General features: G+C 46.4%; 1 protein-coding gene across 1 annotated transcript in view; it reads left to right on the forward strand.

The window, feature by feature from the left end:
- The window catches only part of LOC106591967 (glutamate receptor ionotropic, NMDA 2D), an 85,255-nt gene extending 71,286 nt beyond the window's left edge, over nucleotides 1-13,969 (forward strand). Inside the window, exons 14-15 of the mRNA XM_045712846.1 lie at nucleotides 11,422-11,657; nucleotides 12,047-13,969. Of these exons, the coding sequence (XP_045568802.1) occupies nucleotides 11,422-11,657; nucleotides 12,047-13,969 (2,159 nt within the window). The remainder of the gene's footprint in view (nucleotides 1-11,421; nucleotides 11,658-12,046) is intronic.
- Nucleotides 13,970-17,029: the final 3,060 nt, after the last annotated feature.

Genomic DNA, 17,029 nt, shown 5'->3' on the forward strand with positions numbered 1-17,029 from the left:
TGGTTGTTATGATAGTGGAGAATTGTAGTGGTAGTGGTTGTTATGACAGTAGAGCGGTAGTAGTGGTGGTTGTTGTGGTAGTAGAGCAGTAGTTGTAGTGGTTGTTATGATCTTAGAGAAGTAGTAGTGGTTGTTATGATGGTAGAGCAGAAGTAGTAGTGGTTGTTATGATAGTAGAGCAGTAGTAGTTGTTGTTATGATAGTAGAGAAGCAGTAGTGGTTGTTATGATGGTAGAGCCGCAGTAGTAGTGGTTGTTATGATAGTAGAGCAGCAGTAGTGGTTGTTATGATGGTAGAGCAGTAGTAGTAGTGGTCGTTATGATAGTAGATTATTAGTGGTAGTTGTTATGGTAGTAGAGCAGCAGTTGTGGTTGTTATGATGGTAGAGCAGCAGTTGTAGTGGTTGTTATGATATTAGATCATTAGTGGTGGTTGTTATGGTAGTAGAGCAGCAGTAGTGGTTGTTATGATAGTAGAGCGTAACTATTAGTGGTTGTTATGATAGTAGAGCATTAGTGTTAGTGGTTGTTATGATAGTCGAGCATTCAGGTGATGTTTGTTAGAATTTTAGGGAATGTAGTAGTAGTGTTTGTTATGATAGTAGAGAATTGTATTGGTAGTGGTTGTTATGACAGTAGAGCGGTAGTAGTGTTAGTAGAGTTGTTGTTGTGTTAGTAGAGCAGTAGTAGTAGTAGTTGTTATGATAGTAGAGCATTAGTATTAGTGGTTGTTATGATAGTAGAGCTGTTATGATAGTAGAGCATTAGTATAAGTGATTGTTATGATAGAGAATTAGTAGTAGTGGTTTGTATGATAGTAGAGCATTAGTAGTGGTTGTTACGATAGTAGAGCAGTATTAGTAGTGGTTGTTATGATAGTAGGGCAGTAGTAGTAGTCGTTGTTATGATAGTAGAGCATTGGTCGTAGTGGTTGTTATGGTAGTTGAGCAGTAGTAGTGGTTGTCATTACTGTAGAGCAGCAGTAGTGGTTGTTATGATGGTAGAGCAGCAGTAGTAGTGGTTGTTATGATATTAGATCATTAGTGGTGGTGTTTGTTACAATTTTAGGGAATGTAGTAGTAGTGGTTGTTATGATAGTAGAGAATTGTAGTGGTAGTGGTTGTTATGACAGTAGAGCGGTAGTAGTGGTGGTTGTTGTGGTAGTAGAGCATTAGTAGTACTGGTTGTTATGATCTTAGAGAAGTAGTAGCGGTTGTTATGATGGTAGAGTGTTAGTTGTAGAGGTTGTTAAGATCGTAGCGCAGTAGTAGTGGTTGTTATGATAGTAGGGCATTAGTATTAGTTGTTGTTATGATAGTAGAGCAGTGGTAGTAGTGGTTGTTATGGTAGTAAAGCATTAATTGTAGTGGTTGTTATGATAGTAGAGCGGTATTAGTAGTGGTTGTTTTGATAGTAATGCATTAGTTGTGGTTGTTATGATTAGTAGAGCAGCAGTAGTTGTGGTTGTTATGATAGAGGAGTAGCAGTAGTTGTGGTTGTTATGATAGAGGAGTAGTCGTAGTGGTTGTTATGATAGTAGAGCAGTAGTGGTTGTTATGATAGTGGAGCAGTGGTAGTAGTGGTTGCTATGATAGTAGAGCACTAGTGGTGTTTTTTATGATTGTAGAGCAGTAGTAGTGGTTGTTGTTATGATAGTAGAGCATTGGTCGTAGTGGATGTTATGGTAGTTGAGCAGTAGTAGTGCTTGTCATTATTTTAGAGCTGTAATAGTGGTTATTATGATAGTAGAGCAGTAGTAGTAGTGGTTGTTATGATAGTAGAGCAGTAGTAGTTGTTGTTATGATAGTAGAGCAGTTGTAATGGTGGTTATGACAGTAGAGCAGTAGTTGTGGTGGTTACGATTTTAGAGCAGTAGTAGTGGTTGTTATGGTAGTAGAGCAGTTGTAGTGGTTGTTATGATAGGAGAGCAGTAGTAGTGGTTGTTATGGTAGTAGAGCAGTAGTTGTGGTTGTTATGATGGTAGAGCAGTAGTAATGGTGGTTATGATAGTTAAGCAGTAGTAGTAGTTGTTGTTACGATAGTAGATCATTAGTGGTGGTTGTTATGGTAGTAGAACAGCAGTAGTGGTTGTTATGATGGTAGAGCAGCATTTGTAGTTGTTGTTATGATATTAGATCATTAGTGGTGGTTGTTATGGTAGTAGACCAGCAGTAGTGGTTGTTATGATGGTAGAGCAGTAGTAGTGGCGTTTGTTAGAATTTTAGGGAATGTAGTAGTAGTGGTTGTTATGATTGTAGAGAATTGTAGTGGTAGTGGTTGTTAAGACAGTAGAGCGGTAGTAGTGGTGGTTGTTGTGTTAGTAGATCAGTAGTAGTAGTAGTTGTTATGATAGTAGAGCATTAGTAGTAGTTGTTATGATAGTAGAGCAGTAGTAGTAGTGGTTGGTATGATAGTAGAGCATTAGTAGTAGTGGTTGTTATGATAGTAGAGCATTAGTATTAGTGATTGTTATGATAGAGCATTAGTATTAGTGATTGGTATGATAGTAGAGCATTAGTAGTGGTTGTTATGATAGTTGAGCAGTATTAGTAGTGGTTGTTATGATAGTAGAGCATTAGTATTAGTGATTGTTATGATAGAGCATTAGTATTAGTGATTGGTATGATAGTAGAGCATTAGTAGTGGTTGTTATGATAGTTGAGCAGTATTAGGAGTGGTTGTTATGATTGTTGAGCAGTAGGAGTAGTGGTTATGACAGTGGAGCAGTAATAGCTGTGGTTGTTATAATTGTAGAGCATTTGTATTAGTGGTTGTTATGAGAGTGGAGCATTAGTGGTGGTGTTTGTTAGAATTTTAGCTATTGTATTAGTAGTGGTTGTTATGATAGTAGAGAATTGTAGTGGTAGTGCTTGTTATGACAGTAGAGCGGTAGTATTGGTGGTTGTTGTGTTAGTAGAGCAGTAGTAGTAGTAGTTGTTATGATAGTAGAGCATTATTAGTGGTTGTTATGATAGTAGAGCAGTAGTAGTAGTGGTTGTTATGATAGTAGAGCATTAGTATTAGTGATTGTTATGATAGTAGAGCATTAGTATTAGTGGTTGGTATGATAGTAGAGCAGTAGTAGTGGTTGTTATGATAGTGGAGCAGTAGGAGTAGTGGTTGTTATGATAGTACCGGAGTGTTAGTGGTTATGATTTTGGAGCAGTAGTAGTAGGGTTTGTTATGAAAGTAGAGCAGTAGTTTAAGTGGTTGTTATGATAGTAGAGCAGTAGTAGTGGTTGTTGTGATAGTAGAGCAGTAGTATTAGGGGTTGTTATGATTGTAGAGTAGTAATAGTGGTTCTTATGATAGTAGAGCAGTAGTTGTAGTGGTTGTTATGATTGTAGAGCAGTAGTATTAGGGGTTGTTATGATTGTAGAGCAGTAATAGTGGTTCTTATGATAGTAGAGCAGTAGTTGTAGTGGTTCTTATGATAGTAGAGCAGTAGTTATATTGGTTGTTATAATTGTAGAACAGTAGTATTAGGGGTTGTTATGATAGTATGTCAGTAATAGCAGTGGTTGTTATGATCGTAGAGCAGTAGGAGTGGTTGTTGTGATAGTAGAGCAGTAGTTGTAGTGGTTTTTATGGTGATAGAGCAGTGGTAGTATTGGTTTTTGTGATAGTAGAGCAGTAGTTTTAGTGATTGTTATGATTGTAGAGCAGTAGTAGTAGTGGTTGTTATGATAGTAGAGCATTAGTGGTGGTTGTTATGATGGTAGAGCAGTAGTAGTAGTTGTTATGATGGTAGAGCAGCAGTAGTAGTGGTTGTTATGATAGTAGATCATTAGTCGTGGTTGTTATGGTAGTTGAGCAGCAGTAGTGGTTGTTATGATGGTAGAGCAGTAGTAGTAGTGGTTGTTATGATGGTAGAGCAGCAGTTGTAGTGGTTGTTATGATTTTAGATCATTAGTGGTGGTTGTGATGGTAGTAGAGCAGCAGTAGTGGTTGTTATGATGGTAGAGCAGTAGTAGTAGTGGTTGTTATGATAGTAGAGCAGTAGTAGTAGTGGTTGTTATGATAGTAGAGCAGTAGTATTAGTGGTTGTTATGATAGTAGAGCAGTAGTATGAGTGGTTGTTATGATAGTAGAGCAGTAGTAGTAGTGGTTGTTATGATAGTAGAGCATTAGTATTAGTGGTTGTTATGATTGTAGAGCAGTAGTTGTAGTGGTGGTTATGATAGTAGAGCAGTAGTAGTAGTGGTTGTTATGATAGTAGAGCAGTAGTATTAGTGGTTGTTATGATAGTAGAGTAGTAGTAGTAGTGGTTGTTATGATAGTAGAGCAGTAGTAGTAGTGGTTGTTATGATAGTAGAGCATTTGTATTAGTGATTGTGATGACAGTAGAGCGGTAGTAGTGGTGGTTGTTGTGTTAGTAGAGCAGTAGTAGTAGTAGTTGTTAAGATAGTAGAGCATTAGTATTAGTGGTTGTTATGATTGTAGAGCAGTAGTAGTAGTGGTGGTTGTTATGATAGTAGAGCATTAGTATTAGTGATTGTTATGATAGTAGAGCATTAGTAGTGGTTGTTACGATAGTAGCACAGTATTAGTTGTGGTTGTTATGATAGTAGAGCATTAGTAGTGGTTGTTATGATAGTAGAGCAGTATTAGTGGTGGTTGTTATGATAGTAGAGCAGTATTAGTTGTGGTTGTTATGATAGTAGAGCAGTAGTAGTAGTGGTTGTTATGATAGTAGAGCAGTAGTAGTAGTGGTTGTTATGATAGTAGAGCGGTGGTAGTGGTTGTTATGAAAGTAGAGTAGTAGTTGTAGTGGTTGTTATGATTTTTGAGCAGTAGTATTAGGGGTTGTTGTGATAGTATAGCACTAATAGTGGTGGTTTTTATGATAGTATAGCAGTAATAGTGGTTGTTATGATAGTAGAGCAGTAGTTATAGTGGTTGTTATAATTGTAGAACAGTAGTATTAGGGGTTGTTATGATAGTAGAGCAGTAATAGTAGTGGTTGTTTTGATCGTAGAGCAGTAGGAGTGGTTGTTGTGATAGTTTAGCAGTAGCTGTAGTGGTTTTTGTGATAGTTGAGCAGTATTAGTAGTGGTTGTTATGATAGTAGAGCATTAGTATTAGTGATTGTTATGATAGAGCATTAGTATTAGTGATTGGTATGATAGTAGAGCATTAGTAGTGGTTGTTATGATAGTTGAGCAGTATTAGGAGTGGTTGTTATGATTGTTGAGCAGTAGGAGTAGTGGTTATGACAGTGGAGCAGTAATAGCTGTGGTTGTTATAATTGTAGAGCATTTGTATTAGTGGTTGTTATGAGAGTGGAGCATTAGTGGTGGTGTTTGTTAGAATTTTAGCTATTGTATTAGTAGTGGTTGTTATGATAGTAGAGAATTGTAGTGGTAGTGCTTGTTATGACAGTAGAGCGGTAGTATTGGTGGTTGTTGTGTTAGTAGAGCAGTAGTAGTAGTAGTTGTTATGATAGTAGAGCATTATTAGTGGTTGTTATGATAGTAGAGCAGTAGTAGTAGTGGTTGTTATGATAGTAGAGCATTAGTATTAGTGATTGTTATGATAGTAGAGCATTAGTATTAGTGGTTGGTATGATAGTAGAGCAGTAGTAGTGGTTGTTATGATAGTGGAGCAGTAGGAGTAGTGGTTGTTATGATAGTACCGGAGTGTTAGTGGTTATGATTTTGGAGCAGTAGTAGTAGGGTTTGTTATGAAAGTAGAGCAGTAGTTTAAGTGGTTGTTATGATAGTAGAGCAGTAGTAGTGGTTGTTGTGATAGTAGAGCAGTAGTATTAGGGGTTGTTATGATTGTAGAGTAGTAATAGTGGTTCTTATGATAGTAGAGCAGTAGTTGTAGTGGTTGTTATGATTGTAGAGCAGTAGTATTAGGGGTTGTTATGATTGTAGAGCAGTAATAGTGGTTCTTATGATAGTAGAGCAGTAGTTGTAGTGGTTCTTATGATAGTAGAGCAGTAGTTATATTGGTTGTTATAATTGTAGAACAGTAGTATTAGGGGTTGTTATGATAGTATGTCAGTAATAGCAGTGGTTGTTATGATCGTAGAGCAGTAGGAGTGGTTGTTGTGATAGTAGAGCAGTAGTTGTAGTGGTTTTTATGGTGATAGAGCAGTGGTAGTATTGGTTTTTGTGATAGTAGAGCAGTAGTTTTAGTGATTGTTATGATTGTAGAGCAGTAGTAGTAGTGGTTGTTATGATAGTAGAGCATTAGTGGTGGTTGTTATGATGGTAGAGCAGTAGTAGTAGTTGTTATGATGGTAGAGCAGCAGTAGTAGTGGTTGTTATGATAGTAGATCATTAGTCGTGGTTGTTATGGTAGTTGAGCAGCAGTAGTGGTTGTTATGATGGTAGAGCAGTAGTAGTAGTGGTTGTTATGATGGTAGAGCAGCAGTTGTAGTGGTTGTTATGATTTTAGATCATTAGTGGTGGTTGTGATGGTAGTAGAGCAGCAGTAGTGGTTGTTATGATGGTAGAGCAGTAGTAGTAGTGGTTGTTATGATAGTAGAGCAGTAGTAGTAGTGGTTGTTATGATAGTAGAGCAGTAGTATTAGTGGTTGTTATGATAGTAGAGCAGTAGTATGAGTGGTTGTTATGATAGTAGAGCAGTAGTAGTAGTGGTTGTTATGATAGTAGAGCATTAGTATTAGTGGTTGTTATGATTGTAGAGCAGTAGTTGTAGTGGTGGTTATGATAGTAGAGCAGTAGTAGTAGTGGTTGTTATGATAGTAGAGCAGTAGTATTAGTGGTTGTTATGATAGTAGAGTAGTAGTAGTAGTGGTTGTTATGATAGTAGAGCAGTAGTAGTAGTGGTTGTTATGATAGTAGAGCATTTGTATTAGTGATTGTGATGACAGTAGAGCGGTAGTAGTGGTGGTTGTTGTGTTAGTAGAGCAGTAGTAGTAGTAGTTGTTAAGATAGTAGAGCATTAGTATTAGTGGTTGTTATGATTGTAGAGCAGTAGTAGTAGTGGTGGTTGTTATGATAGTAGAGCATTAGTATTAGTGATTGTTATGATAGTAGAGCATTAGTAGTGGTTGTTACGATAGTAGCACAGTATTAGTTGTGGTTGTTATGATAGTAGAGCATTAGTAGTGGTTGTTATGATAGTAGAGCAGTATTAGTGGTGGTTGTTATGATAGTAGAGCAGTATTAGTTGTGGTTGTTATGATAGTAGAGCAGTAGTAGTAGTGGTTGTTATGATAGTAGAGCAGTAGTAGTAGTGGTTGTTATGATAGTAGAGCGGTGGTAGTGGTTGTTATGAAAGTAGAGTAGTAGTTGTAGTGGTTGTTATGATTTTTGAGCAGTAGTATTAGGGGTTGTTGTGATAGTATAGCACTAATAGTGGTGGTTTTTATGATAGTATAGCAGTAATAGTGGTTGTTATGATAGTAGAGCAGTAGTTATAGTGGTTGTTATAATTGTAGAACAGTAGTATTAGGGGTTGTTATGATAGTAGAGCAGTAATAGTAGTGGTTGTTTTGATCGTAGAGCAGTAGGAGTGGTTGTTGTGATAGTTTAGCAGTAGCTGTAGTGGTTTTTGTGATAGTAGAGCAGTAGTTGTAGTGGTTGTTATGGTGGTAGAGCAGTAGTGGTAGTGGTTGTTATGATAGTAGAGCAGTAATTGTAGTTTTTATGATAGTACTTTCATTGCATTCGTCTCTGACAAATGCTTTTTTATTCCCTCATTGAATCATACATCTGCTACCTGTCTGTCCATCGCTATGGTTACACAAGCAGTCTCCCTATCAGCCAATCAGAGCGGGCGTTGGGCCCCCTGTGCTTGTTGGTTGGGTAGTTTTCATTAATGAAAAATACAAACATGTTGGCTCCCCTTTAGGTTAGCGGATGAGAATCCCCTCACCCACCTGAGCCTACCACCATGATATAGATTCTGGCCGTCCTTCCACCACATTTAAATGATTCTAATCTCCAAGCTCTCCCTTCTCTCTTCTTCTGTCTCTCCTTCTCCCTGTCTGTTGTTCTTCTCCTTCGCTTCTCTCTGATGTGTCACATTTACCTCTTTTTCTCTCCTCTCATCCTCTTCAAACTGAAGAGTGTACCTGCTGTTTGTCATAATGACACAATCTCTGCCTCTCGTCCTCCGTCTCTGCCTCCCTTGTTCCCTCGCTCCTCTCTTTCCTCTGGCACACTGTGGTCGTGGACAGAGAAAGATATCCTCTCTCTTTCTCTTTCCCTCTCTCCCACTATATATAACTGTACCTCTGCTTCTCTCCCTCATTCCTTCTTTCATCCCTCTCTTTCTCTTTACTTATTTTTATCCACTCTCTCCCTCTTTTCTTCCTCCTTCCTGTCTCTTTCTCTCTCCTCTATTTTCTCTCAGTTCTAGGGTTATAATGTTTTCAGGCTTATTTTACTTCTATTTTATTTGTCACTGTTCAGCCCCTCCTTTTCTACCCCCCTCTCTCTCTTTCTTTACCTCTCTCTCCTCCTCCTCCACTCATTTTGCCGTATTGTTGAAGCTTGACAAAAACAGGCCTTTACAATTGTTGACCATTGACCTTGAGGAGTCACCTTGAATGAGGAGCAAACAGAGAGCCTGAGGACCTCCCTTTAGTGCTAATGAAACACACACACACACATGATCTCACACACACACACACACACACACACACACACACACACACACACACACACACACACACACACACACACACACACACACACGGTCTCTCTCACAGTCTCTCTCACACACACACTCTATCCGCACGCACGCACGCACACACACACAACACACACACACACTCACACTCACACACACACAGCTAACACTAACCCTCCGCTCCTGTTCTCCTTCAACCTCTCCCTTCTCCCTAACCCTCCTCTCATGTTCTCTCTCCTCGTCCTCCAACCTCCCCCTGCTCCTTAATCCTCCACTCCTGTTCTCCTCTCTACTCCTCATCCTCCTCCTTCAACCTCGCCCTACTCCCTAACCCTCCACTCCACTCCTGTCCTCCTCTTTTCTCCTCCTCCAACCTCCCCCTACTCCCTAATCCTAACATCTCCTCTTTCACCTTCCTTTCCCTTTCCCTCCCCAATTCTCTCCAATTCTCTCCTTTGCATGAACCTCTTGATGCCTGCCTCCTCTTCACCTCCTTTTGCACCCTCTCTTCATCTCTCTCTGTCCCTCTCCCTATCTCCCATCTCTCTCTTGGCCTCTCCCTATCCCCCATCTCTCTCTGTCCCTCTCCCTATCCCCCATCTCTCTATGTCCCTTTCCCTATCCCCCATCTCTCTATGTCCCTTTCCCTATCCCCCATCTCTCTATGTCCCCTTCCCTATCCCCCATCTCTCTATGTCCCTTTCCCTATCCCCCATCTCTCTATGTCCCTTTCCCTATCCCCCATCTCTCTATGTCCCTTTCCCTATCCCCCATCTCTCTATGTCCCTTTCCCTATCCCCCATCTCTCTATGTCCCTTTCCCTATCCCCCATCTCTCTATGTCCCTTTCCCTATCCCCCATCTCTCTATGTTCATCTCCCTATCCCCCATCTCTCTATGTCCCTTTCCCAATCCCCCATCTCTCTATGTCCCTTTCCCTATCCCCCATCTCTCTATGTCCCTTTCCCTATCCCCCATCTCTCTATGTCCCTTTCCCAATCCCCCATCTCTCTATGTCCCTCTCCCTATCCCCCATCTCTCTATGTCCCTTTCCCTATCCCCCATCTCTCTATGTCCCTTTCCCAATCCCCCATCTCTCTATGTCCCTTTCCCTATCCCCCATCTCTCTATGTCCCTTTCCCTATCCCCCATCTCTCTATGTCCCTTTCCCTATCCCCCATCTCTCTATGTCCCTTTCCCTATCCCCCATCTCTCTATGTCCCTTTCCCTATCCCCCATCTCTCTATGTCCCTTTCCCTATCCCCCCATCTCTCTATGTCCCTTTCCCTATCCCCCATCTCTCTATGTCCCTTTCCCTATCCCCCATCTCTCTATGTCCCTTTCCCTATCCCCCATCTCTCTATGTCCCTTTCCCTATCCCCCATCTCTCTATGTTCATCTCCCTATCCCCCATCTCTCTATGTCCCTTTCCCAATCCCCCATCTCTCTATGTCCCTTTCCCAATCCCCCCATCTCTCTATGTCCCTCTCCCTATCCCCCATCTCTCTATGTCCCTTTCCCTATCCCCCATCTCTCTATGTCCCTTTCCCAATCCCCCATCTCTCTATGTCCCTTTCCCTATCCCCCATCTCTCTATGTCCCTTTCCCTATCCCCCATCTCTCTATGTCCCTTTCCCTATCCCCCATCTCTCTATGTCCCTTTCCCTATCCCCCATCTCTCTATGTCCCTTTCCCTATCCCCCATCTCTCTATGTCCATCTCCCAATCCCCCATCTCTCTATGTCCCTTTCCCTATCCCCCATCTCTCTATGTCCCTTTCCCTATCCCCCATCTCTCTATGTCCCTTTCCCTATCCCCCATCTCTCTATGTCCCTTTCCCTATCCCCCATCTCTCTATGTCCCTTTCCCTATCCCCCATCTCTCTATGTCCCTTTCCCTAGCCCCCATCTCTCTATGTCCCTTTCCCTATCCCCCATCTCTCTATGTCCCTTTCCCTATCCCCCATCTCTCTATGTCCATCTCCCTATCCCCCATCTCTCTATGTCCCTTTCCCAATCCCCCATCTCTCTATGTCCCTTTCCCTATCCCCCATCTCTCTATGTCCCTTTCCCTATCCCCCATCTCTCTATGTCCCTTTCCCTATCCCCCATCTCTCTATGTCCCTTTCCCTATCCCCCATCTTTCTCTGTTCCTCTCGCTATCCCCCCATCTCTCTATGTCCATCTCCCTATCCCCCATCTCTCTATGTCCCTTTCCCTATCCCCCATCTCTCTCTGTCCCTCTCCCTATCCCCCATCTCTCTATGTCCCTCTCCCTATCCCCCATCTCTCTCTGTCCCTCTCCCTATCCCCCATCTCTCTATGTCCCTTTCCCTATCCCCCATCTCTCTATGTCCCTTTCCCTATCCCCCATCTCTCTCTGTCCCTCTCCCTACTCCCTATCTCACTCTGTCCCTCTCCCTATCCCACATCTCTCTCTGTCCCTCTCCCTATCCCCCATCTCTCTCTGTCCCTCTCCCTATCCCCCATCTCTCTATGTCCATCTCCCTATCCCCCATCTTTCTCTGTTCCTCTCGCTATCCCCCATCTCTCTATGCCCCTTTCCCTATCCCCCATCTCTCTCTGTCCCTCTCCCTACTCCCTATCTCACTCTGTCCCTCTCCCTATCCCACATCTCTCTCTGTCCCTCTCCCTATCCCACATCTCTCTCTGTCCCTCTCCCTATGCCCCATCTCTCTCTGTCCCTCTCCCTATCCCACATCTCTCTCTGTCCCTCTCCCTATGCCCCATCTCTCTCTATCCCTACCCCTATTCCCCTTCTCCCTGTTTCACTCCCCTCTCCACCCTCCCCAGATGAGATTGAGATGCTGGAGCGTCTGTGGCTGTCTGGTATCTGTCACAATGATAAGATTGAGGTGATGAGCAGTAAGCTGGACATAGACAACATGGCGGGTGTCTTCTACATGCTGCTGGTGGCTATGGGGCTCAGTCTGCTGGTATTTGCCTGGGAGCACCTGGTCTACTGGAGGCTCAGACACTGCATGGCTACCAGCTCCGGGAGACTGGACTTCCTACTGGCCATCAGTAGGGTGAGTTTGTGTGGTGGGAAATGGTGTGTGTGTGTGGGGAGGGGGGTCAAGAGATAGAGGTATCTTATGTGTGTGTGTCGGTGTGTTTGTGTGTGTTTGTCTGCGTGCGTGTGTGATGTGTGTGTGTGACCTGTATGTTGAGGTCAATTCCATTTCCACTCAGTCAATTCACAGGATTAATTGGAATTCCTCTCACACTCAGGATGTATGGTAACCTTGACGATGACCTTGATGGAAACAACACATACTAATATATATTATGCATACAGCTTGACTGATAACTGCTCGTCCCTCAGTCACATAGGACATGTTTGATTTGATTCTATTAGTACATGATTGAATGTTCATTACCATTCCCCGCTTGTTCTCTATCTCTCCCTCTCTACCAGGGCATGTACAGTTGTTGTAGCTTTGAGGATGAAACTAAGCCGGGTGGGGCCAAATCCTCCATGGCTATGCTCCCCCACCATCATGGCACCATGGCAACAGTCCCGCCCCCGCCACACTTGGTCAGTGCGTCATCAACCAATCCGGCCCTGACCATGGCACAGCAGCAACAGTCACAGCCCGTCTACAAAACACAGCTACCTGGATCCCCTCCCACCGTGGTGCATTCTGGGACGGCGCTGGGGCCCTCCAACACTCCCATGCTGGGGGCGCCCCTGCCCTGCTCCACATTCCTCCCCCGGCCTGATCGCAGACTGGCCGTGGTGGACCGCTGGAGGCTGCCCAAGGCCGGGACCGCCACCAACCCCATGGCCGTCCGCGGGGCCGTCGCAGACATGGGTCCCTTCCCCCAGAAAGTGGCTCCGACCTGGGGCACGACAGCTGGAGGAGTGGGGGTTGGTGGTGGTGGTGGTGGGGGGCTGGATGGATATAAACGCTACTATGGACCCATCGACCCTGAGGGTCTGGGGCCCTGTATGGACCAGCCGGCAGGGTCCCAGACCCCCAAAACAGCCCCCAGGAGCCACCCGCAACCCCCTCCCGCCACGGTGGCCTTCTACTCAGAGAAAGGTCCTGACCAGGGGGTGGGGAAGAGGGTGGTGGGAGGTGGTGGTGCTGGGTGTCAGGGGAAGGGAGGGGTCAAACCTTTGGGGACGCCTCGGCTGCCTCCTAAAAGCCAAGCCGTGGGCGTGACCCCAGTCCCTCTGCCCACTAACCCCCCGCTGCCACAACCCTCCCCCCCTCTCCCCTCATCCTTTTGGAGGAAACGCCGGCCCAAGAAGCCCAAAGAGCCAGGCGGGCCTCTGTACGAGAACATCCTACCACTGGGGCGCAGGGGAGGAGGAAGGGATGGAGCGAGGGATGGTGGAGGGAGGAGGGGACGCCCCCTCTCTCCTCCTCTCCCGCTTCCCGTAACCGTGCCCATGTCCCCCACCTACACTCCCCCTTCCCCCTCCACCTCACTCCCCTACACCAGCTCAACTTCCTCCTCTTCCTCTAACACATCGTCCACCTCTTCCTCTACCTCCTCCTCTCGCTCCTCCTCTCCTTCCTCCTCCTCCTTGACCTCTCAGAGCACGCGGGAAGGTTTGGACGCAGAGGAGGATGATGAGGATGAGGAGCTGACCGAGGAGTCCAGTCTTCTCCTGGGGAGGGGGAGGGACAGACAGCGTTCAATTATCTCCTCTCGCTCCCTCAGTCACGGGCGCCAGCCACCACCTATACCACCCCGAAAACCACGCCCTGCCCGAGGGGAGAGAGACAGGGAGAGAGAGAGGGAGAGAGGAGGTAGCCAGTTGGCCCAGTTACAGGAGTGGTGGGCGGGCTGGGGTGAGAGAGAGAGGGATCGCAGTGGAGGAGGAGGAGATGACGAGAGGAAACGAGAGAAGAAGAGGAGGAAAGATAAAGAGAAGAAGAAAAAGAAGAAGAAGAGGAAAAAGAGGGAGGAGAGGGAACGAGAGAGAGACAAAGAGAGGAAGAGACGGAAGGTGAAAAAGAAGCGGAAGAAGAAGGCGCTGAAGACGAAGAAGAGGAAGAAATCAACTGGGCGTTCCGAGCAAGAAGAGGGGGATGTGGAGGCAGATAGGGAGGGAGAGGGGGATGGAGGGAGAGAAGGAGGGATGCCAGACTACTCTTCCTTTCCAACCCAGTATCGTAGTACGTTTGGGGAGAAAGGGAGAGATTCAGCATGGGCAGGAGAGAGGGAGCGAGGAAGGAGGGAGGGAGAAGGGGAAGAGGTGGGTGATAGAGAGGAGGATAGCAGCAGGAGCAGGGAGAGGCGGCCCAAATCATCCCGTTCCCACTCCAGACATCGACCCCCAGTAAGCGCTACCCCAAACTCCCCGCCTCGGTCAAGTTCTGGGTGAGCGGAGGAAACGGGGAAGGGGGGACCCCAACTCTGGAACACCCCCTCCTCCCTCCCTCCCCTCATCCCACTCTCCAAGAGGCGGAGGAGTGGAGGGGTGGAGAGAAGGGAGGGAGGGAGAGAAGGAGAGAAGAAGCCTCTGTTGATGCACTATGAGAAAGGCAGGGCTAACACCCAGGAGGGGCTCTCCTTCCATGAGTGGGACTCTGAGGAGGATGATGAGGAAGATGTGGAGGAGGAGAGGCAGAGAGACAGAGCGAGGGAACGGGTGGAGGAGAGGGTGAGGAGGGCGGGTGGGAGAGGTGCTGTGTCAGAGTCAGAAAGAGACAGGGCGAGAGCAGAGGAGAGTTACTCTGATGAGGGCTCATCAGGGGAGTTTGGGCGATTTGAGAGGTACTGGGAGGGGAGGGAGGGGAGTGGGGGGGCTGGAGGACCAGGGAATAGTGGGATAGGAGGGATAGGGGGAGGGAGCTGTTTTTTCGGCACATACCCCTCCAGAGAGAAAGGGGGCAGCATCAACAGCAGAGACGACTCTATACTAGGGCGAGTGGAGGGCTGGGGGGGGGCGGGGGGAGATTCTTGGGGTTCAGGGCCAGGAGTAGGGTGGGCGTCAGGGGGAGGGAGTGGAGGTCTGGGGTCCCAGTGGCCCCCCCCTCCAGCAAACCTCCCGCCCCCCCGACGGTACTGGTCTGTGGACAAACTCCCAATGAAGGGAGAGAAGAAGTGGAAAAGGGGAGGAAGGGGGAAGGGCAAGGGACGCGCACGAGACAGAAACCAGGGGTCCGGGGTGTCATGTTCATGTAGCCAGTACCCCCACCCCCATGTACACCCACACCCCCAAGGGCGGTCACACGGCCATGGGAAGAGAGGAAGCACGGCCCTGTCCCACAGCCAGGAGGAGCTGCTCCCCCACTGCCACAGCTTCAGCGGGGGCTCACGGCCCAAACCCCCTCCCAAACCAGACCAAGGCCAGGCCAAGTCAGGCAGCCAGGCCAGCCTCAGCACACAGCAGCCAGGAGGGTTAGTGGACCACCCCCCTCAGCCCTCCCTCTCGCCACCTCAACCCCTACCTAGTGCCCCTTCCTCATCCTCCTCCCTGCCGGTGCCCATCCCTCCTCCTCCCTCCTCGTCCTCTGCCTCAGCCAGTGCTAAGCTCCTGTACCAGAGACTACGGTCAGTACCTCAGCCCGGACGCTTCTATTCCCCCCACCTGCCACTCAAGGCCAAGAGCCTATGCTCCCGACGAGGCTCCGCCCATTTCTCCAGCCTGGAGAGCGAGGTATGACAGGGGGAGACGAGAGAGGGAGACACGCGAGCCGACACCGGTGCCGCTGAAACCACTGACGCCATGGCAACTGTTACCAACGGCGGTGTCATGGCAATGGGGGATGCCACGGCAACTGAGACTGCTGTTATGGCGACTACAGATGACCATCAGCTAGTGACCATCGCTACAGGAACAACTAGGGATGACTGTACCACGGCTGTCTCCGCTGTGGGTGAAAGCGGAACCATAGTAACCCGGTCCCTGGTGCGTGTTCTGGTGAGGGCCACGGTGAGGCGCCACACCAGGGTCACCTACATCCGCCTGGAGGGGTCCCATGACACCGAGAGTGAGGGCGAGGCCATGTCGTCTGGGGCGATAGCAGCTCCACAACTCCTCCTCCGGTCGGAACTGAGCTTTGTGATGTCATCGTCGGTCCTCCTCTCTTCCCCCAGTCAGAACAATGGATAAGACAAGTCTCCAAACTGTGAGTAATGATGTCATGTTTACACACACACACTCGCTCGTCTCCCTCCCTCTGGTTCTGACTGAACACACTTCATTGGTAGCGGAGAGACTGGCCTGCTCCTGTAAGGATCCAACGACTGGTTAACACTCCCACAGACTCTAGCTCTCCTGTCCCCATTGGCTGAGGGACATGTCACATCATCCCCTTTTGAATTGGATTGGTAGACTGCATCCTCACGTTGGAGAGACCCCCCCTTCATCTCTCTCCCCTTTTGTAAGTTGGTTGATATAAAAGCAATGCAGTCGCCTCTCTCTTACACACGCTCTGTCTGGCTTCCCATCTCTCATTGGCCAGTGAGGAGTGACATCACTTTGACCTCATGACATCTTCAGGGCCATCTAGCACGACCGAAGCCCCCCGGAAGGGAAGGATACCAACCCCTGTGATGTCATGTTTACTACAAACCCTTTTGTCCAATTAGATTTAACAGGAGACTTTCTCCGCCACCTCATTGGAGCCTGTCCTTTCTCCTCTGGTCCGATCAGAACTCAGAACAGAGACTCTTGTCATTGCGCTGATGAGCACGATGACATCACTGTGTTCCAGATACAAACGGAACATTCGGAAGAAAAAAAAGACATGTAGCGAGATCTTTCTTTCCCGTCTGTCTTTTCGTTTCTTTCTTCTCCTGATAGCTTCTTTGTTATTCTATCTATCTATGTGTTGTTCTGTTAGTATTTCAAGCAGCAGGGAGGTCGGCTGGGGCTGAACTTGGACGTGAGAAGCCTTTAAAAAGCAGTGCCAAATTTCTACTCCACAGCTTTTAAGCCAAATTGGTTTCCAGTCATCTGTTTTCATGAGTATATCCGTATAGTATTTCACACGTGAGCAATACAACATTCTCTATTAGGAGAGAGGATGGAGGACATGATTGGTTGCAGTATCTACAATTGGCACTAGATGGCTGCATAATATTCAAATAAGCTTGAGAGGACTGAGTGAGAAAATCTCTGAGCTGAGTCAATTTGACATTACATTGAAGATGTAAAACATTACGTTATTATGTGGAGGAATCAGGACAGCTTAGCTTTAGTCATTAGGAGTAATGGGTCATTGAAACCCTGAGCAGTGTATTTTAAAATAGTTCTCATGGCCTTTCATTCCCTCCTGCTTGGAAGACACACTCACCAGTGTGAAGGAGATGCATCTTATGAAGCACAGTTGGTCATCGCATAAGCCATCCACGTGCCGTCATTACAGCACACAATAGTTATTATACCATGGTGAAGAACAATACTGTGCCAATACCCGTCTACTGTCATTATTAG

Source organism: Salmo salar, chromosome ssa02, assembly GCF_905237065.1.
Source record: "Salmo salar chromosome ssa02, Ssal_v3.1, whole genome shotgun sequence".
Taxonomy (NCBI): Eukaryota; Metazoa; Chordata; class Actinopteri; order Salmoniformes; family Salmonidae; genus Salmo; species Salmo salar.